The sequence below is a fragment of the Maylandia zebra genome, linkage group LG11 (assembly GCF_041146795.1).
Source record: "Maylandia zebra isolate NMK-2024a linkage group LG11, Mzebra_GT3a, whole genome shotgun sequence".
NCBI lineage: Eukaryota > Metazoa > Chordata > Actinopteri > Cichliformes > Cichlidae > Maylandia > Maylandia zebra.
In genome coordinates, this window is record NC_135177.1 from 27268779 (window position 1) to 27291764 (window position 22986).

A 22986-nucleotide genomic window follows, 5' to 3' on the forward strand; every position below is an offset into this window, starting at 1 on the left:
GAGGTCAAGTTTAATGAGATCATTCTTAATCAGTGGTGGTACAGTGATCTTGCAGACATTGTATTTAATTATCATTCTTTTAGGTCCAGTGAATTAGAAGTTTTAATTAGCTACTGTTCAGATAATATTAAGTTCCGAGGTTATGCTATAATTAGTATATTGGGCTTGCAAAAACAGTCAAACTTACACAACAACGAATTTTATTTCAATCCAAACTTCTTCTGCTGTGTGTGTGAATAGAATTGTACCAGCTGTGGCGTCAGTTTGACCCGCACTCCTTTTTTAGATGTGTGTTTCTCTTTCCTTAAATGTAAAAAAATCCAAATGTCTTGTTTTGTAGAGTTCTGCTGCAAGCAAGCATTTTAACTAATTTTCTATAATGAAGCAATTTGCCAGTGGCTGACTAGATTCAGTGGCTGAGTTTTGGTCTCTATGACAACCAGCTGTCTGTAATTAGCAAATCAAGCCAGGGTGAGGCTTTAGGCAGTCCGAGTGGCTACAAAAGAAGTCAAGTGGCAAGTGTTCCAGTAATTGTGCTGTCATGAAGTTTATGCTGAAATAACTGCAGGAATGAGTTTTCTTCTCGTGGGTTTTCTCAGGTATTTAAAGCTTAAGGTTTTCTGTGGTTAAAAAACAATTACAGCTTCTCAGTGCTGTGCTATTTGGCTTACTGATTTTTTTTTTTTTTTTTTTTTTTTGTGTGTGTCTGTGCGGTTTTTTTTTTTTGTTTGTTTTGTTTTGTTTTGTTATTTTTCTAGCACTGTTGTGCTCCACTCTGTGTCAGCTGGTGGTGCATATTGTGCTAAAACAGCAAGAGGTATGTAGTGCACTTCGATGGATGCTGCTACTTTAAAAAATATATATAATTACCAATTAGTGGGTATATTTGACACTTCACAACAATGAACCGGCAAACAGGTTTGTTTTGTCTTTGTTTGTCTGTGCTGTAGCCCGTGCAGCTGCTTTGGGTTTGGATTATCCTGGAGTACATGGAGCGCCTGAACTCTCTGGACCAGCTTACCATGGAATCCCCCCTCACCCCTACAATCATGAATGGTTTGAGACTGTACCAAACATGGCCACCCCTCAACAAAATTGGCCAACTTTTCATAACGTGAGGCATAGACAAGCTAACCTAGGAACATCTGACAGATTTCTAATGACCCACGGCACTTACGGACCAGTTCAAAATGAATACACAACAAAGCCAGAGCACGGCTTTCCCAGAGGACAGTCGGTCAGTAACCGCGGTTCCAGTTTTAAAGGGGTCATGCGTGTTGCACTACCAACACGAGCTGATGCCCCTAGCCAGTTTGACCTTGTGAATAGGGATCCTCAAGGTCACTTGGTTGTCTATGGTGAACATGACCTTGTTGTTGATGAGTCCGTCCCAAATAGACAGGGCATTTTTCACCATGCACTCCCCCTGCCCCAAAACTGGGGTCATGGTGCTTACCAGAGAGCTCGAACTGTACATGGCCTCAGAAGAAAAGGGCCTGTCCTTGGTTCAAATCACTTTAAGAAAGTCCATGGAGCAGCAAAGACTAGTTGGGGTCCTCCTATGTTTGGTAGTTGGAGATACAGATTTCCTGGCCTCAATGCTAAACAGTTTGTTCAAGGTACCCCAACCCCCTTGGTGGTCTGAGAGACATGAAATCAGATCCCGTTATACTTATTCAAATGAAAGGGTCTGACATTAAAGGCCCTGGCATATAGCTCTGCTGTCTTGTCAGATGGTGTTCCTTTGACTTTTTTTTTTTTTTTCTTTTTTTGAAGTTAACAGGGAGGCTTTTTGTGCAGGGTGGGGGTGAGAAGTGAGTCTACAATCTTAGTTTCACTGGAGACAAAGGGGAGGGATGTCCCGCCTACACTTATCTGTGTACAAGCGCCTATATTGTGGTTTTTTTTTTTTTGTTTTTTTGTTTTTTGGGGTTTTTTTGTTTTTTGTTTTTTTCTTCACGTGTAACTCCAAAATGAGTGATATTACACACCCTCTACTGAATATAAAATTTGTAAAATGGTTATGGTTCTCTGGGGGGTTTTGTTGTTTTTGTTTTTTTAAAACACTCTCCCACCGCATTATAAATGACTCACTGGGGCCTGGATGCTACCACAGTGCCATCTGTTGGTTCCAATGGGTAGAGAGCCTTTGGCTCACATTGTTGTACACAGGTGCTGCTTAATGGAGGGTCAGCCTTTGACAAATCCCATAATCTGTTTACAATCTGTTGTTTGCAAGTACTAGTAGAGGCTATGCTAATTTTTTTTCAAATAGCCTTGGCATTTCAGTGATGGCATGCTGCACTATTGGTCTGGAGTTTCCAATTAGATAATTCAGACCGTGCAAATTGGTATCACTCATTTTATAAAACAAAACTTTTTTTTTTCTCACCAATGCAGAACATTGTCAGGAATTGCTGAAAGTTTGTGTGAAATGGTACACTGACCCATAAATCACTCAAGAGCCTAAGAGTGGGTTATGCGCACTAATCTTGAATGTGAAGAGGGAAACTGATGACGGAACAAAAATAAACCAATTAGCTGTTTGTGATAAGCAGGAAGGAAATCAATCACGGGAGGGTGGGGGAAAAAAACAAAAGGAAGGAGGGTGGGGAAAAAAGAATTCAGTAGCTGCAGTGAGTTTGAACCCCACCTGGCAACCTCGCATGTGTTTATGTTGGGCTAAATTCAGCGAACAAGTGAAGACCCTTTCAAAATATATTTTGCAATAAAGTTACCTTACCAAGACAGGGAAAGGAAGGACAAACTTTTCTTTAGTCACTGATGGCTACATTAAAAGTGCCACAATATCCTGTGATCATTTGCCTTCTTAACCTTGATCAATAGCTTAATGACCCTTTTTACCGCTTCGAGGAGGGAAAGGAGGAGGCAGGGGGATTTACTATGTTTAAGCATGTGGCGAGCAGTAAGGACCCATCACCAGGAGCTCACTGCTGCTAACAAAGAAATCTAGCTTTCCAAATCTTATGACATCAGAGCTTCTTTCATGCAACACAGTTTCACTTGACTTTTGTAATGATTAACACAAGCTCTTGTTTTAATTAAACATGCCAAATTAAGGCACTTTTAGTTGCTTTAGTTGGTGACATTCTATTACTTTTCATTCTTAAATATTCCAGTAAATCATTGTCACAATTGTCAGTTGTTGTTTTTGTTTTGTTTTTAAACTTAATTTTGCTGCTGTGTTGTGAAGAGTTGAGGCTTCAGGCAGACTTAAGTCAGCACCTCATTGATAGTCTCAAACGCAGCTAAATAGGCTCTTACTGCAGGGCCATTAAATCAAAATATATTTCACGCATTTTGTTTTGTATACACGGTGTAATTATTCGCACTATTAATTTCACACACTTGTACATTCCACTTCTTACTGACTTGACCACTATTGTGTACCAAGATTTGTCTGCGACCTAGGCTAGACCAGGCTTGCTGGGCTCTTTATCATGTCTGTTAGAGAAAGCATTTCTGCTTGCCTGAAAAATGTGTAAACACTGAGGCACTGCATTTTCCCTTAGCATCCTAAACAGTGCCTGCAAAATGGAAATAAATAACTCAAGAACTTTTCAACAGGATAACGGTATACAGTGTATGAAATCACCTGTCTGTAATTAATAGCTCGTGCATAAATTGAGGATAATACTGCAACTTTGCAACAAACCTTCACTATATAAACCAGGGGTGGGCAACTCTAAGCCCCGAGTGCCGGTGTCCTGCAGGTTTTAGATGTCCTTGATCCAACACAGCTTTTTCAAATGGCTAAATGGCCTTCTCAACATGTTTTGAAGTTCTCCAAAGGCTTGGTAATGAACTAATTGTTTGATTCAGGTGTGTTCAGGGTGATATCTGAAACCTGCAGGACACCAGCACTCGAGGCCTGGATTTGCCCACCCCTAATATAAACCATCCCACAGCCACCAATCCACCAAATGCAATTTTTATTTATTTTTTTAATAAACTAAATTATATCACTTTGTGGTGAAGATCGCTCATTTCAGGACCCAAGATCTGAAGTGATAGTTTAAAATATTTTGGTGGGCATTTTTGCCATGTGGGGAGGACGCACAGCAAAGGTCCCTGGGTTGGAGCAAAACCAACCTCTCTGCATTGAACCTTTGTTTTATGCTTCTATTATATCAAGCAGTGAGCTAAATATATATTTGATTTACAAAAAAAAACATTATTACTCAAGATTTATTTACAGATATTGTAACCGCTAGGTTTTAACAGTCCTTTTTTGTTTTTTTTTCATAATCACCTCTTGAAGCCTCCAATTTATGCTCAGCCTGCAGTGAATATGAGCTAAATGAACAGTCTTTAGAGAAAGTTGTAAAAACCAGCTGAGCCTAGGAAATTAATCTGAGGAATCACCAGACAACTAAAATAAAGAAACCTTTGTGTTACATTCAGTGTAGGTCAGTCTTTTTGAATTTGCTGTCTTTCAATTAAAAGAGAGAATTTATTTTCTTTAGCCACTGAAAACTGTTCCACTGAAAAAGTCTATTTCATTTCAATTAATTTTTATTTATACAGCACCATTTCACAACAGTCACCTCAAGGCGCTTTATAATGTATATAGAAAATCCCAGCAATCTCCTAGGAGCAAGGACATGTGACAGTGGAAATGGGAAAACTCCCCTTTAACAGCAAGAAGCCTTAAGTAGAGCCAGGCTCAGGGAGGGAGGGCCATATGCTGTGACCGGTTGGGGGTGAGGGAAGGAGAAGAAAGCAAAGAAAGATGGGACAAGAGGCAGAGTTTAAAAATTACTAATGATATCATGCCGTAGTGTATAGCTGATAGCTGAAGACTCTCTCGCATTCTGCGTTTAAAAACTCAAGGAACAAAAAGCAAGCCTGCAGTCTGAGAGCAAAGTCCTTTGTTGGGACAATATGGTGCTGTTTATGTTTTAAAAAATATGATGAGGCCTGACTTTTCAATGTGAGAAAACACATTTTAAATGCAATTCTAGATTTAACAGTGAGCCAATGAAGAAAAGTTAATGTGGGTGGTCTTTCTTTCTAGTCTGTGTCAGTACAGTCAGTATTTGCTACAGTGTTTTGGATTAACAGAAGGCTTTTTAAAGAACCTTTTAGAGCAGGCCTATAATGAATCGCAGTAAAAAATGCATGAGCTAACTTTTCAGCATTACTTGCTGACAGGATCTTTCTAATTTTAGTAATATAGCTCTGATGGGGGGAAAAATAGAAGTAGTCCTACATATTTGTTTAATGTGTGGGTTGGAAAAATGGCTTCAAGATTCCTCACAGTGTTGCTTGAGGCTGAGATAATGCCATCCAGATTATCTAGTATCTGGTCAGACACCATTTACTAATAATTTTAGATTAGAGGAAAATAACTTTAGTTTTTGTCTACATTTAGAAATAGGAAGTCAGAGGGCATCCAGAACTTTGTGTTTAAGCTCTGCTTGTCATGTATTTGATTTGTATCAAATGGCTTCATAGATAAATAAAGCTGGGTATCTTATTATAAAAATGAAAATGTATATAGTGTAGGGAAGAAATAATGGTGGGGAAAGGTGTTGGTCCCAGCACAGAACCCTGTGGAACTCCATAAATAACTTTAGAGTGGAAAAACTCTTGGCAGCTAATATTCTCCCACACATTCTTATTTCAAAGAGCCAAAAAAGGGTGGGAGGAGCCTTAAAATCTTAAAATATTTCAAATGTATTTTTTACTGCTTTAATTTGACTTTTAAGTTCCACCGCAGGTTTATCGCAGTTTTCCAGGTTACCCAGTCCAGAGTGTGTTCCACTGCATGTTGTGACACACCTCTTTTAAAGCAATGCTGACTGTCTTCCGTTACAAAGGCTCAGTTAATAAGAGCGTGTATGTGCTGTGTGTTTTGAAATGTGTGTATTTCCTTCTCGTGTTTCTTCCCCTCCTCTTGTTGTCCCACGCAAGGCTCTCACTGAGCTCACTATAGCCTGCCAGCACAACTGACCTGTGGTAAGGGGGAAATCAATAGTCAATTCCATTTTGCAGCCAGCGTGTGACAGGTACTAGATAGGAGTGGATTGGGTGCATGTAAGGAGCAGGAGCGAGAGTTGGAGCTTGTCTGACCCTCTCCTTTCCCTGTCTTTCTCTCCCTTTCCCTCCCTCACACACAGTGGCTCACAGGCTCACTCAACCAACCCGCAAGGTCGACACAGCAGTGTAGTGCCAGAGGCCACGCTCAATAGTGTAACACAACTCGGGGGTGTATACACACATTAAACACTGTCAATGGTGAATGTGGTTGTGCTCATAAGGGAACTTGTATGACAAGCACCATGAATGTGCAGAAACATATTATGAACTTATTATGAAAATTTAGTTACTGACAGTTTTTGTTTTTAATTGTTGTTGTCACACATTTTGTGCAAGTAAAGCCGTTTACACAAATTGCATTAAACTAAGACAGTGATCACACTATTTGTTCCCAAGCATGTTTAATCTCCAAAGTTCGTTTGGTTCATTTGACTGGTGTGGTTGCTGTGTACTATTTCTGGTCAAGGTTTAGTGTTCTGCACCCTGGTGCACTTCACACTTGTGAAGTATGTAGGAAGTCCTGTGCTTCCTCAACGATGGTGCTCTTTGTAAAAACTGCTTTATTAAGTAATTTACACATCTATAAGGCATGTGATAGAGCAGTGTGTCACTGTTTCCAAAACTGCTCCGATTATACCACAAAGTGCAAAATCAGGAACCTGATTGTCCTCCATAATCTAACGTTTCCAAAGCAAGTTAGTCTCAGGATTGTTTCCAACTACTCTCTTTTGGCTATCAATACCATCATTGTGTTTTATCTCCAAAGACCAGGGACAATGAAAGGCAACTATGCCTAGTGTGAGTATGCCTAAAGAATATCTGGGGCCAGATAGCACAATGGGAACGCAGGTTTGCCGGGAAAAGGTCGGTGGCAGTCTTGTTCAGGCATAGACCAAGGCGACTGTGCCACCCTAAGTGCACTCACAGATATAATCAAACTGACAGACTTACAGAGATTTAAATTAGGTATAGAATACACGTCCACATAAATCCTACCTGCCAAATCTGCTTTTAATTGTGTAGCAAAGCAAGCTGAACTCAAGTCATGCTAGAAAAAATAATCGATAAAACTGTAAATTGGACAGGGATAATGAACAATTTAGGAAGCATGTAGGATAAGGTCTTGTCAGGTCTCTCTTTGGTTTATTTAGTTCAACTTAATACATCTATTTTCTTCTACTCATTTGAAATGTAATTATTTATTAAAATATTGCAATTATGGTAAACATGCCTGCGTAATATTAGGATAGCATTGAATAGCACTGAAATATCAGGAAGCATTATCACTGTGAACATGCAAGTACACTGGCATTAGCATTTCACTTAAGTTGAGTCTCAGAGCAACAACATGGCTGTCATATTTTTTTTTTTAACACAAAGATATATTTTTTTGAATGCCCATCCTTTTATTATTTGCATTCGTTTTTTCCAGTTCCATTAGTTCTTTCAGCCTCTTCTTCAAAGAATGACGTGTGTTCTGCTTTTCTGGAGGTTTATATTTTAATAATTTGAAGCTCTGGTACAATTATACAAATGGACTGGAGGTAGATCACTTTGAAATATAATTTATAATAGGCTCTTTAAATAAATAATTAAAAAGAACACATATTATGGACTTTTTATTCCCAGTGTTGTGATTCAGTTCAAAAGCATACAAAAATGTGGGACACAAAACAGGCAGGTGCAAGAGCAACCAAAATGAGCTTTAATAACAGAATCAGGTGCAAAGAACACAAACACGCATCTGTCTCTTTCTAGCTATATCTCTATATATTGAGAGGAAGAGATGGAAATCACAACACAAACCAATAAGCTGGGAAATAAAAAGCTACGGGGAAAGAAACAACAGCAGGACAAGACACGGACTTAAAAGAAGTGGAAAGTAGAAGTTAAGGTTGACTAATTAAACACATGTGAAACAAAAAGGGTAGGCTGAAAATCAAAAAGAAAGAAAAATTAAAAGTAGGAAGTAAAACCAAAAGCTACCAGACAAATAAATAACATAATGAAACAATAAACAGCCCTCCACAGACTTCAAACCATCATGCAGACTTTTGCTTTAAAACCTACAAATACTAGTGGTATCATTGAAATTGAAAAAATTACAGTCAACAAAAAATATAAATAGATTTTTTCCTATTATAGACAGATAGAGATATCTTTTGCTAGTCTCTTAAACATTTTTGACCATGTCCTATGCAGTCTATAAAATAAATAAATAAATCAGTATATTGACAAATGCAAAAGTAAATGTAAAGACTGTTACCCAAATATTTCCTATTTTTTACTTTTAACACATGAGGAGATGTGTCATGGTGGAGCAGCAAATGATAAAAAATGAAGAGGAACAAATCCAGTGAGTGGATGATGGCCATACATTCCTAACAACAAAAACTTGCACCCGATTCTCATCGGTGAAGAGAATCAGGTGCCAGTAGTGACCTGCCAGTTTCTTAACTAAAGGATGTTGGACCCTGTTGGTCAGACATGTAAACATAGGTGATCCAGTGGAGATAATTTTGCCACTGTATGTCCTGTGTCGCACAAAGGAGCAGATGTTGTTCCTGGAGCTGGATTGATGGCCTTTTAAAGCTCCTTTCCACTTTCCTTTTGTAACTCCATGTGTCCTAGTACCTCAAATACACACTTAAGACTGCTCTGAGCTGTGTCTGCTCAGAGACACAGCAAACGTTATTCTAATGGCTTGTATTGATGTGGCATCCTAGAGCAGGGGTGCCCAATCCCGGTCCTCGAGAGCTACCGTCCTGCAGCTTTTAGATGCATCCCTACTCCAACACAGCTGAATCAAATGAATGGCTTGTTATCAGGCCTTTGCCAAACACGATGGCATGCTGAAGAGGTAATCAAACCATTTGATTCAGCTGTGTTGGAGTAGGGATGCATCTAAAAGCTGCAGGACGGTAGCTCTCGAGGACCGGGATTGGGCACCCCTGTCCTAGAGGAACTACCTGTGAAACCTAAATGGGCTGCAGGTACCAGATCATGCTACCAGTAGTGACAAGACACAACTGGTAATGGGGTGAGAGGGCTTTTTTGCGCAAGACAACAGTCCAGCCGCTGCAAGGTACAGGCATAGGCAAAGCTGTGAAAGGAAGCTACTGGATGCAGAAAAATGACATCGACTGACAGCACACCAGCGAAGGCAGCTGCAGGGGGGTGGCTGCAAGATGTCCCCAGTCTGCTACCAGACCCCCACTGGAAGATGAACTGGTTTAGTGGGCAATTATGAGCAGTGATGCCAGCTGACAACCCTGCAGTTGACCTGATCGCCGGTGGAGATGCAACAGGCTAAAAAGCCGAAGCAGGAAACACCACCTCACCTGGACAATGAACTTATTTACATAGAACATCTGCAAAACTACACAAGCACACTTGTATGTTGAAGCTACAGAAGATGAAAAAAAATCTAATTATTATTTAATCTAATCATCTAATTATTCTAGAATTCCAACTCCAAGAATGACTGGTTTTTTTAAAGTTTGTTGTTTCAATGTACAGTAAAAAAAATTCAATATTTGATTTTACTTTTATTTTTGTTTTCTTGCATGTACTTCTCATTTGAAATCCCCTTGCAACACTTTCTGGGGTTCCAGACCTGTGCTTAGACCAAGCCTTTTCAAAACCCTCAGTTTCTTCTTTCAGAGGTTCACTTCCCATTCAACTTTAATGTTGGCCATATTGCCTCACTTTATTGTAAGTCCGTTATTGATCAAATGCAGAATTCATTATTGAGTACGTGAGCGTGAGCTTCCAAGTCAGCAAAGCAGTCCATCATGATGTTGTATGTTCACTGGCAAATGGTAGTTTTGGTTTGCCATCAGTAAATAGGTTGTTAAGTTTAATGAAACAAAACTAATAATTTTGCCAACGAAAATCAAATCAGTGCAATCAGTATTTTACATAACTGGTAGTAAAGAATGCTGAATTCGACTTATCAGGCTGAGTGCAGCAGTGGAATATCACTCTTGTAACAGAGGGCAATATTCAGCATTTCAGTATACACGCTTAGCACAATTACAGCAGTTGTGACTGCAGTTCACTATAGTATTTCACTGTATAGAAGCAGACAGATATGAGATGACGTTTACAGCAGTGTCTAATTTGGGTTAGTCGAATTTTTAATGCGAATGAGAATCTAAGGAGGAGACGGCATTCTGTTAAGCATAGGACAAAAACCGTAATCAAACCTAGCAAAGCTTCATCAGTTCAACTTGGCTTCGGGGCCCTCGGCTAATTTTACCGCTCACTGAAACATAGCGTGTAATACCCAGTGGATGGCAAACGCTTCGTTCATTATTGCTGATTAGGGGAAAAAAAGATCAAGCAAAATATGTCAACTCATGATAACCAGTTAATGTGTTTTTAATTAATGCTTGCTTTTCTCTTCTCCAGGTTGATTCCTACCCTAAAACCTACCAGTGCGTGTATTTAATTCCTCCTCCAGCGGCTTCTTGATTAACAGTTAGCTTCCATTATGCTTTTGAGGGCACGAGAGTGACCGTGCAGGGATGCGGCTGTTAGATTAAAAGTGGAGTGGGTGAGCTTGCTGGGTCTCCTTGCATGCAGTGAAATGAGACCTAAGCCAGAGATTCATTTTAGAATTTAATAAGCTAATAATCGTGATATGGCAACTAGTTTCAAGTGTCCTTGAGGGGGGGTTCAAGGCACAGTTTACAATCCCATTTAAGAGCTTGTTCTATTACCATGCTGACAAAGTCTTAGACAGGCTCAGAGAGGGAGATGAGTGCATTTTGAAGCTACTTCAAAGGTCACACAAAACACAGAGGGGTCAGCCTGAGCCAGAATGATCACATTCTTCTTGCGAGAAGACTCCCTGGAGTCCGACTGAAGGACAGTTGACAGCTGCTGTATTAGCATCTTCTGGGAAAGTACTGAAAATTTAATTCAGCTGACATTTAACAGCTATAAGTTGAGCTATAATGATTTTTCTAATTACTCCATTAAGAAAAACTGCATATTATTGTGACAAATTAAACAGCCAAAGCCACCTGTAAAAACTTTTTGCTGAGCTTTTAAAAATGTGAATTTGAGCAATGTGAACTCCCCATTCTTCCTTCCCATAACTGGGCCCCATCAGTCACATGTTTCTTCTTGGAAAATAGCAGTTTCACAAATGCAAAACAAGGATGTTGCTGCATGTGCTGCTTCTTGGCACACACACACACACGTCCTCAAATCCGAGCTACTTTGAGCCACGCTGTTTCATCTGGTGCTATCAGGGCTGATAAGAGCCTCTTGTCTTTCTGGGTCTGCTGCAGCTGCTGTGTGGTGAGTGGCAAGCCTCTCTGATGGCTCTCCTTTATCTTCACATCAAGCAATTTGCTGCTTCTTTCATTTTGATACTTGTGCCAGATTGAAAAGGAAAACTTTGCTAAACTTGTTTCTGAATGAGGTTAAAGCTAGGTAGTTGCATCCTCATCTACATGTAAGTTATGGACCACTCAACTTATTTAAAAAAATCATCTTTAATCCATGTTTATTCTGATTTTCTGGTCCCTCTGTATTGTAGATGTGACATTTATCATCCTTTGTAGTTTAATACCTAATACACACACACTACACACTCTTAATACATTTAGGATTAAATAAGCAATACTAAGATAAGATGGTGCTTTATAGTACTTGAAGCGTATCGTTTGAAACATTTAAAATAAGTTGTTAGATCGTCGCACAAAGGTGTTTTTACCTAAACCTTTGTTAAATTTAGTACAATACCGCAATGTCGCCCAAGTCGTCATTGTCTTAAGAGCTTGAAAAAGGCGACTGGACTTCTTTATGTTTTTTTGAAGTTGTTTCACCTCTCACAACTGAAGAAATGTCTTTGATTAAAGGTGAAATGTCTTTAAAAACCTTAAAGAAATCCAGCCGCCTTCTTTTTCAAGCTCTAAAGACTACAGTATGGCAATGTTTTTAACATGTTTTATGACTGCAGTTTTCTTCTAATCACGGGGGCAACAGTATTTTAGTGTATGGAAAACATCTTCTGACAGTTTAAAAATCGGAAGTTAAAAAGATTGATTCAATCGGTCTGGGATTTTAGATACTGCCCATATAAAAGGTCAGAATGTCTTAACAGCCATGATAAGAAAAAACAAATCATTCTTTAACTCCTTTTAAATCTCTTTTCAAAACACACTGTATAGTGTGAGAAATAAAACCAAAAAGGGGAAATAGCGGTGAGTCTGTCATTACACTTTGCAATGTGTGAGGGATATTGCCAAATCCTTTAAGTGGGCGTTCTGTAACCCTCAACAGCAACAGGAAAGGAAATCTACTGAAGTTGTAGAAAAATATTTCTTTTAACATGGAGACATGACTCACCAAGACACAAAAATAAATTCTACATAATGTATTCTCATCTATATGTTCTGAACATAATTGGCTGAAACGCAAAGAATAGCCAGACTTCATTTATTCTGCCTTTATTTTAAGTATGTCATATTGTGTTGTTGACAAAATACACTCCGAGTCTAATACCCTTTTCTGCTCTCCACCTCGTCTCTCTCGCTCACTCTCTCTGTCTTTCCTTCAATTGCCTTTTGTCAGAGCCACAGGCAATTACCTATTAGTAGTAAGCAGAAATTCTAAAAAGGAAAGCGGAGGGAAATGGGGGCCTTTTTGCACAGTGCTGATAAGAAACGGAGAGAAAATTCCATTTCTCTCTCATTGCAAAACGCAGTCTTCACCAAATAGTTATTTTGGACTGAGGGCAGCGATCTAACAGTTTGAGTGATAGTTACAAATTATATAAATTTTAGGTTATATTTCCTCATCTTATGGAGGTGTTACAATGACACTATGAACATAACATTTCTGCTCAACGGTTGAATGTTATTCTACACCAGAAATGCTTTGGATAGTCAAAATCTAATATGTCATTTGTGTCTTTAGCCTACAGAACAAATTGAACTGGACTCTGAGCAGTCGCCTGGTGTTGTGCGCATGCTACATGTTAAGCTGAGGAACAGTGAGTTTCTCAGCTTATTCTCAGAAACAGGCAGGTTGAGTGTTACAAGACCACAGGAAGTTTCTCAATGCTGTACCACTTACTGGTTCTGGGTAGATGTCTGTATGTTGGTGAGTCATGCACGCACACACATTCAGTACTGTGCAAATGTCTTATTTCTTTCCCCATCACATATTTCTTTTATATTTTTCTAGGAAAATGGCTGCAGTGATTTATCGAAACATGCATGTATAAATTGAAAAACAGTATACGGGGCAAAACCAGATCTGACAAGTGCAGTCAAAGAGCGCAACTCCCATGAAGGTCAAAGGCTATATGAAAACTTTTTATTAGATGCTAACGGCACCCTGTTTTCATATCAACACTGATGTTTGACTTTTGACCTTTGACCTTTTAGCATTACATACTAAAATGGTGTATTTTATTATCTTTACCTGTATGCTCGGAGTAGATCTGGCTGAAATCTTTTACTACTATAAACTGTAAAAACTTTAGATTTTAAGAGATATTCATCCATGTGTGATTTTTGCGAAACTACATGGCATCATCGTGATGCCGTAGGGTGTTGGATTAAAAAAATAAATAAGTAAAAAGACTATTGTGCAGCTCTCTCCGTGCTATGATGTGTTTTACTCAATACGGTGTCTTGACATTTGTTTTCAAGGTCAGCTTTGACCTCAGGGGCTAACAGTAGAGGTCAAGGTCAAATGCTTAGCCAATCTAGTTACTCATGTCCCCCAAGGCCTAGTTTATTGTTGAAGTTTAAAGACAACCTGTAAAATATTGTGGGTAATTTAAAGTTTTTTTCTGATTTTCATATTTGTTGTGACCTTGACCTTAACCTAACCTTAACCCAATTTTCACCCAAATTAAAGCTGGAACAGCTCGTGGTGTTATTGATCTCTACCATCACACAAAAAATGGAATATGAGAGCTTTCTGTTGTTAATTCAGTTTAGTTTGACTTAGTTATTTATTAGTTTCATTGTTAGTTTCTTTTTAGTTGTTATTGTATGGAGGGGTGTTACAATAAAAGCTGTGTACACAGTTTCAGTAAACACACCAATGAAAGCCTCAACAGGCAAGTTGTAATAAATTTTTTACCAAAATAATGAATATTGCATGAATTATTTCCTCTGTATTTTTTGTTTTTTAGTCTTTAGTCATTTGAGTTATTTTCCTTTTTTTAAAGTCTACTTTTCATTTTTATTTCAGTTAACAAAAATAGGCTTGATGACCATTTTTCTTTTTAAAACAGCCTGAACTCATGTAGGCATGCTTTCTTGTAATTTAAGTAGTCTTCAGGAATGGGTCTCCAGGCATTTTGAGGGAAATTCAAAACTCTTCTTCAAACCTTGTCTGCCTGTTGTTTCATCCTCTGCAAGGATGATCCAACACTGCTTCAGGAATATTGAGGTTCTGGTTCTGGGGAGGTCAGTCCATGACTGATAGTATTCCACTGTGTCTTTTTTCTATACAGGCGTGCTTTTACTGCATTGGCAGTGTGTCTGTCATCACTGTCAAGCTAAAAAATGAAAACACTGCCACTCAGATGTTTTCCAGATGGTATTACATGGTGGAACAAACTTTGACAGTACTATTCTGTGTTCATAGTTCCATCCGTTTTGACAAGATTCACAACCTCTCTGGTGGAAAACAGCCCCAAACCGTGACAGAACCTCCAGTGTGTTTTACAGATGACTGTAGATGACTGATGTACCTCTCTCCTGAACACCTCTGTACATACTGACAACAATTTGAACCAAAAATTTCACGTTTGAATGCCACACTATTTTCAGTCATTTTCAGTTTGTGTCAGCTTTTTCTACCCATCCCTTTCTTAAGAGTGGCTGTCAAGAAGCCATTCTTTGCTTTGAGATCAATTCTGATGTGGCTTAAACAACAAGAGATGAATCCACAGAACTAAAAATTGATTAAAAAGCAGCCAATGTCCAGAGAATAAACCGGAAAACTGCTGTTCTAGACCACTTTAAAAAATTATAAGAAAGTATGGCTTCAGTGAAGCAAAACCAAAAGAAATGAGAGGTGATTCAAGGTTTTTGCACAGTACTTCACATCAGTGTGAAATGTACTTCTGATGAAGACATTAATAAGGGAATCAACAATAAATAATCTGGCATAATTTTAGATAATTCCCAAGAGGTTTCCTTACTATTGAGTTGCTTGCAGTGTTTAATGAATTTAAAACTCTACTCTCACATTTTTATGATTCTGCTCCCTCGTAATGCTGTTTATCAGTTGCAAACTTTCATTGCCACCTGGTATTTTATTTTATAATATAAAGTGACACCTGTCCAAAATTGAAATGTCCAGAAATATATGTTTACATTTTAGCAAACATTTTTAACAATGCACTGAACACAATTCTAGTAACAAAATCCCTATTCTCATGTGAAATATTATTTTGAATGTTTTTATTGTACATACACTGGTTTTAATGCATTAAAATATGCAAAACACATGATTGTGTGAATAATTTGCACAAAGTTTAAAACTACATGTCTATATGTTGGTGTTCATTATACAATTAAATGTTCTTTTAATACCACTAAAAAACTCGATTCCATTGTTTTCTGTTACTTTAGTAATCAGTTAGTATTTGCTTTAGTACTCTAAACTATTTGTCTTTTCTTCCACACAGTACCTTACAGTTGCAGAGATACTGATATAGGCTGTGATGGCATGTCTGGGTGGTGCTTTGTAAACCAGAACAAAGATTTCTGTGAATTTTAAACTTCTGTGTAATGGTGAGTTCCCTAACTGATTCTCGAACTAAAGAGCAAGGTTGACTTTATATAAAAAGTGCAGTATGTTTGAGAAATGCTGCCAGAACTTTACCAACTAGTTCTCATTTTGCTATAGTCACACTACGGACCGTGACATAGGAAAATTATTTGTCTCCACAACTGCTTGCCATCAATCTCAGACAGAAAAAAAAGAATCATTGTAATGGCTGGATAACAACTGATTTTTTTGTTTTCTTGGTCATAGGAGTATTGCTGTCATACTTTGACTCTAGCCATTTTGTTTACGTCAGACCAGTCAGCAACCACCTAGCAAACACAAGTCGTGTGAGAAAAATATGACTGGTTTTGACTGGTGGTTGGAAGATGCTGCCAGTTCTTGTGAAACTGATTGCTAAAACCTTACGAACGCAGGTCTAGCGATTGGTCAATGACTCCTCGGTAACCACTGGCCACTAAAAAACAAAGTGTCTTTGAGCTGCTGGAGTTTGTTGGGGGTTGCACCTGGTGACAGCCAGCAACTATTCACCAACTTGCTGGGGAATGCGTATTTTTCCCTGGTGACCAGAGGTTGCCAGCAGGTTATCAACAGTCTCTAGGCCTATGTGAAAAAAGTCCAGTTACACTGTAACAGGTGATACATTTTAATATATTTTTTATTAAATATTTCTCTCAAAATTTAGAAAGAGTTTCATCTGTTTTATTTAACAGTGTAACAATGGAAACTTGATAGCACCTGTGGATGTCTCTATCTGTTTTGTTTTTCAGCCAGCAGAGCTTTAAATGTCACTTCCCCGGTGAACCCAAGATGCCACGAGTGTTGGCTTTTATTTATGTGCTTAGATTTTTATTTAATTTTTATTTATTTATTTGAGTTTGTCAAGTGTCAGTGCTCAGTTTTTTTCTGTGCTCCACAAACGCAGACAGCACAGCAAATCTTTTTTTTTTTTTTTTTTTTTTTTTGCTAGAGATCAGGGAGGCAGGAGATGCACAGTGTGTATACTGAAATATTATGCGTTATGGAAATCACTTCCAGACCCTTGAAACACCATTGTCACCACCACCACTGTCAATTCCTCCCTCCCACAATGCACCTTGTCACTCAAATATTGTTTTGACAGAGCATGAAAGTTGGTAATTTACCAATAATGCATTTCATTTTGGCTGCCTAACAGGTTTTATCATCATGATATCCAAATGGATGTCAGTGATTGTCATGCTGGTGACATTTGTGAACGGAGCAAGAAATGGTGAGTGTAGGTGTCGGAGGAAGATGGAAATACCAATTACAATGACAATTCTTACTATCATTTTGTGTCCTTTGCCTTGGAGATTTTACCAAGTAAAAGACTAAACATTTAGAAAAAACATCTGAACAATCTTCACATTACATCTTTGTTTTTGTTTTTTTGTAATTTTTAGAGGATGGCATACAGCCCTGTGCAAAGGTCCACACATCCAGCTCAGTGGTACCTTTGGGATCCCCTGTGACAGCCACATGTGTCATCAGAGAGGACTGCCCTTTGGTCACTGGACAAGCTGTTCATATAGAGTGGCGCCTTGATGATAGGCTTATTCCCAGCAGTCCAGAAGCCAGTGAGAGCAGCAGGGTTTCCAGAGCTGTTATATCAAGCTTCAATCACACCCGAGCAATCCTCACCTGCTGTATCCAAGCCTCTCCTCCTCAAGTAGTCGCAGGCGTGGAGATCCGAGCTGGATGTGAGAAGCATTTGCGATTCTTTTGTACATGGATCAAATTAAATTCCATTTAAAAATGACTTTGTTTTTCTTTTTACCTTTAGATCCACCAGAAGCACCGCAAAACCTCACCTGTCAGACAAACCTCACCAACCCCATCACAATCACCTGTAGCTGGGACCCTGGGCAGAGGGAAACCCACCTGCCCACACAGTATTCCCTCCATACTGAAATGTGGTAAAAAAATATGTAACAAATGGAATACAAATGCAAATATACAAAATATAGATTACAGTGAAAGACTGGTCAAGCAGTAAATATCATACTGGTATCAGACGTGTTATCTAGGCTTTGTCTTCAAGGCTGAACGACTATATTTCTTAAAATGTAATTTCATCATTTCAGGGCTGAAAATGAAAACTATTCTTATAAACTGCCACAAGGAGTCCATCACTATACCATCCCTCGTTTTGAATTTGTGCTGTTTTATGACATGAAGATATATGTGAAAGCTGTGAATGAACTTGGAGAGACAACCTCAGCACCACTTGTTTTAGAACCTGTTAGTTCGGGTAAGGAAAATATTTTGGGGTTTTCTTTTTTTTTAGCATTCTTCAAGCTCTGTTTGTATTATAAGTACTATATTTCATAGACAATACTAAATTGTACTTAAAATCGGTGGGAAAAAAAATTATGCATGCTTTTGTTTTTGTCACTATTTCAGCTAAGTTTGACCCACCCCGTATTCAAGTGATTTCTAAAAGGTATGGCTGCCTGAGGCTGAACTGGAATTTGTCCCCAGACCAGGCCTGGCTCCAGTCTTGCGGGTTATTAAACCTGGAATACCGATTTAAGTCTGTTGACAGCACACAGTGGAATGACCCAGTGAGTGCAAATCAACCCTTTGTTGATATCAACTGAAAATGTATCTTCCCAAACATTTGATCCAGTGGCTATAGACATCCAAATGCTGATATTCCTTCCCTGAAGTTCACATTGGATATGCAAGAACTTATGTTTGTACATTCTGTGTCCCTGAAAAATATGCCAGGTCTTGGTTCAAAATGCTAAAACTCCTGTGGACATGTGTCACCTGCTGCATTGGACTCGGTATTTTGCACAGATCAGAGTCAGATACCAGCAGAGCCCCTGGAGTGAATGGAGCAGCAGCCAGTCTGGTGTCACCTTGGAGAGTGGTAAGATCAATTCAGACTGACACCATCAGTCAGTCAACCATTTCCCAATCTATTGCCTTTTCTTCCATTTCCTGGTCTTTTCAATATATGCTAATGTCATCTTCTGCATCTGCCATTACTTTTTTCTATAGCGCAGGTTGTATTGAGCTTTGTTGCATTGAATCCATAAACCTGTCTTGGATGAAAAAGTTTTTATTTTCAAAGAGTAAAAGGAGATGTGCAGGCTTTTGACATGCAACATGCTGACAGGTGACTCTTTCTTTTTAGCTCCCACTGGACGCCTAGATTCGTGGATGGAGATATCTGAGGATCCCCTGCTAAAACAACTCAACATAAGCTTGTTTTGGAAGGTACACACATCACACACGTTGCTTGACACCTGTCACAAATTGATGCATTTTGTCTTCTAGCTCTGGTGGAGCATGAGAGGTCGTCTTTTAAAATATCTCCTCACATTTTTTCCTTCTGCTTCAGCCATCAAAAAGATTTCGTGCCAATGGCCAAAATGTGTCATATATCGTCTTGGTGCAAAAGAGAGTGGTGTGCTCTACAAGGGAGAACTACTGTACTTTCAGTCTTTCTAGGAGCGTTAAGAAAGTGTATGTAAAGGCTGTAAATGCAGCAGGGAAATCTTCTCCCACTGTAGTACAGATTTACAAACATAAAGGTAACTCACTCACAAAACAAATGAATGCATCATATCATGTGACATGTAGAATATGATATGCATCTTTTTCTGTCTGTAGCTCATCCTGTAGTATTAGATGCCACAGCAGTCCCATATGGAAACAATTCATTTCTTGTTCAGTGGAGAAGCATGGATTCCTCAGGACTCAGCGATTATGTGGTGAAATGGAGACCTTTGTTAAAATCAGGCCTCTCCCACATCCAGTTTGACATTGCTGGCCAAAACCAGTCCAGCATTGTTATAACAGGTATGTTTTACAATATTTGTCTTCCGCTTTCCTAATCGGATGATTATCCTCTACAACAAGAATTCGAACAATCACTCTTGTGTAAGATCTTCCTTTTCCTGTGCTTAACCTGCCTCTACACACTGTTAGACTCCTGTGGGCAATGATCCACCCTAACCTCTTCTCACTCATCAACAGGCAGCTTTGAGCCCTACAAGCCCTATGGGATCTCTGTATATCCAAGGTTTATGGATGGGATAGGCCCTCCTAAGACATTTAATGCCTACTTGAGAGAGAAGGGTAAGTCACCCAAGACACAAAGAGTCTCACACAAGCCAGCAGAGGTGTGAGCCAGACTCCCTCAACTTTGAAGTAGTCAGAAGAGCGTTGACTTACAGAATATATATTTTGTAATCTTTCACAGAACAGCTGATACATGATGAAATAATGCCCTCTTGTGGAAAGAAATGAATAACCTATTGGAGTAAAGACCTGGGCTGTCTAATATAATGTCTAATGGTTAAAAACTCTTTCTAGTTCTACTAATCACTTGTGATGTTGTTCTTTTTAAAGCCCCATCCATGGTTCCAAAATTACATATTCAAAAGACCTGGAATTCAGATATTAAGATTACCTGGGATGAAATACCATTAGACCAACGAAATGGAAAGATCCAAGACTACACAGTCTTCTACTGGAATCAGAAGGGACCCGTTAACGGTAGGTTAAATACCTTATCTCTGCTATGTTGTATAGGGTATTTTAAGTACTTGATCCCCTCTAATGTTTAACTGTTCTTCAGTTGTGAACGTAGATACAGAAAAAAGAAGTGTGATCCTTAAAGACCCCAGTGTGCATGGAGCTGTCTTGATGGTTAGCACATTTGGTGGGAGCTTGAATGGGTCAGCAGTTCATTTTGAATTTCAGCCCTTTGGTTAGTACGATCATTTTTTCTTTGGAGAAAGTCAACACAAACAGAATATGATCAGACGTGACATTACGTGTCTTTTCTTTTCTCAGATGAGGTCGCTAGTGCGATGATTGTAATCGGATCAGTTTTTGGACTTTCATTGCTGATTATTTTCATAGTCCTGACTTGTTTCTCCAAACATGAAAGGTAAGCTCATGCTCATACTGTTTAAGCTGGGAAGCTGTAATGCTGTTTATTCTTAACACACTACCCTAATTCTTTTTTTCTTTAACTTCAAGGTTTAAGGGGATTTTTTGGCCAGTTGTTCCAGACCCAGCTAACAGCTTTGTCCTAAGACTGACATCAGAATCAACACAGGTGTGAAAGCGGACATCCGTTAGAGGACAACAGAAATGTTTTTATACATTTATACGTTCCTTATTACTAATGTTTTTGACTAAAGCTGCAAAAATCTGCAATATGTAGAATGAAGAGATTGAACCCTACAGGGAATGACTGTGAAATTCTGCAGGAACAGTTTAGCTTCTTCCTTCTCATTATTTGGTTTAATGCCCTGTTAATTTGTTGTTTTAGCTTACAATGCTTTTCAATGGAATTAAGACAAATTTAACAAATACCCGCTAAACACAGAGGTTCATTTAACAGAGAAAGAGGCTGTTTAAGGTCTCCATCAGGATCTGGTGAAAACTAACAGGAGACTTAATTTAAAGCATTCCAACTGATATTAATTTCTAATGTTAGATATTTAAAGCTTGTTTTGCTGCATGAGTGAAAAAAAGACATGACATGGTGTAAAGCCAAGAAATTGATACTATTGTTGTCTCACTTATTTTTCACTTGCAGTATACCCATCCTTCATGTGACAGCGAGGATCCGATATATTTGTCCCACCTCAGCTTTCCGGACATCCCCATGAAACTAAGCAAAGAGGAGGATGATCTTTGGATAAACAGTTCAGAAGAGACCAGTGACCTTGGAGAGTCTATTTGTGGTTCGCCCTTCATCACCGAATACTCTGGCTCAAACAGTGACTCTGTTCCTTATGCTACTGTGGTGTTCTCTGGTTTTTGTAACAGCCCACCACCCAAAGAGCCTCATGTCTACCTGCGTTCTGAATCTACACAGCCCCTCTTAGAGGCAGAGGAACCTTTCACGCCGAAGTGTTACCAGAATCTAGCACTAGGTGGAATGACAGAGGAGCAGCATTTTTTTGGGCCAAGCCATGATTGTGTACCTGAAGAAGTGGCAGACCCAGAGAGTCTTTGGGATGACTTTCCTTTTCTACGAGCATTAGCCATGAATGATACTGAAAATGACTAAAGCACCATTGGCAATTACAAGTAGAACTGCTTTGTTGGAGGCTTACATAGATCTAAGTATGTGCAATGAATTTAATGTGATAACGTACACAGCTGTAAATAACATGGCTACTAGCTAGAATTTTTTTAAGCTGATAGAAATCATGTTGATATTTACTGATTATCATTGCAAAGTTTTTGTATACTTTGTAAAACTTCTGCAGCAAATGAAGTTTCTTCTTGTTTTTTGTTTTTTACTTTAACCTCCTAGGACCTGATATCCACTTATGATGACATTATACTGCTACTGTTCTATCAAAATTTTAAACAAATATCCTCATGTGGCTCTTATTTTTCTTAAAAACAAAAATAAGGGGGAAAAAATTCTTTGTTTTTACATTCATCGGGCCCCAATATGCCCAAATATCAAAGACAAACTAAAAATGCATGCCGTGGAAGAGTTTGGGTCTTAGGAGGTTAAACTATATTGTTGAGATTATATTTTTGTGGATTACATGTGAATTCTCTGATTGAATGTTTTACACCTTAAAAGTGTTTTCAATAAAATTATAAGTACTTTTTTTAATATTTTAATGCTAAATATAGATATTATTTAAAATAGCACACTAATCTGAGATTAGCAGGACAAATTTGCTGGAAAACTCAGAAATGTCACATAAACTGATTTATAGATCCATTTATAAAAGCTGTATAAAGGATAATTAGTAACAGTAATCATCTGTAACAGACAACTTAACAGAGAACCAATTTTAAACCAGTACGTTCTTTCTAGCAGTAATTTGTTGCAAAACATATAATTTGTTTGACTTTAGTTTTGTTTAGTTAAATATATGAAAATTGTCAAAGAGAACAGTTTGGCAGGCATAAAATAATATTTTTGCACCAACATGATGATTCTCAAAGAATTACTGGATGAAAACTTGGCATATCAGTGTCAGCTTTAAAAGAAATCAGAAGACACTTGACTAGTGGAGGACAAAAAGAAGAAGGGTCAGGCCTAAAAATTATCTACAGCAGACAACCAGCATCTGAAAGTCATGTTCTTAAGAAATAGGGGAAGGGGGGACTCACAAAGACTGGACATATTTCTCG

At 38.5% G+C, this 22986-nt stretch overlaps 1 protein-coding gene and 1 long non-coding RNA gene across 3 annotated transcripts; both read left to right on the plus strand.

The window, feature by feature from the left end:
- The first annotated feature begins 460 nt into the window (after positions 1-460).
- Positions 461-3310, plus strand: LOC101477940 (uncharacterized). The gene is made up of 3 exons (XR_013100858.1): positions 461-599; positions 759-817; positions 951-3310. It is a non-coding gene; the product is annotated as an uncharacterized LOC101477940 (long non-coding RNA).
- Positions 3311-11233: 7923 nt separating this feature from the next.
- On the plus strand, positions 11234-22459 carry csf3r (colony stimulating factor 3 receptor). 2 transcript variants are annotated; one of them, XM_004550982.4, is made up of 18 exons: positions 11234-11373; positions 12997-13182; positions 15734-15839; positions 17012-17086; positions 17259-17555; positions 17639-17771; positions 17940-18106; positions 18259-18419; positions 18586-18730; positions 18998-19080; positions 19205-19397; positions 19477-19665; positions 19843-19944; positions 20218-20364; positions 20447-20578; positions 20665-20761; positions 20854-20932; positions 21419-22459. In XM_004550982.4, exons 4-18 carry the CDS (start codon positions 17023-17025, stop codon positions 21893-21895), a joined length of 2466 nt encoding a protein of 821 aa, XP_004551039.2. In that variant the 5' UTR covers positions 11234-11373; positions 12997-13182; positions 15734-15839; positions 17012-17022; the 3' UTR covers positions 21896-22459. The 2 variants fall into 2 exon arrangements, with proteins under 2 accessions (XP_004551039.2, XP_004551038.2); XM_004550981.4 differs by lacking the exon at positions 15734-15839.
- The last annotated feature ends 527 nt before the right edge of the window (positions 22460-22986 follow it).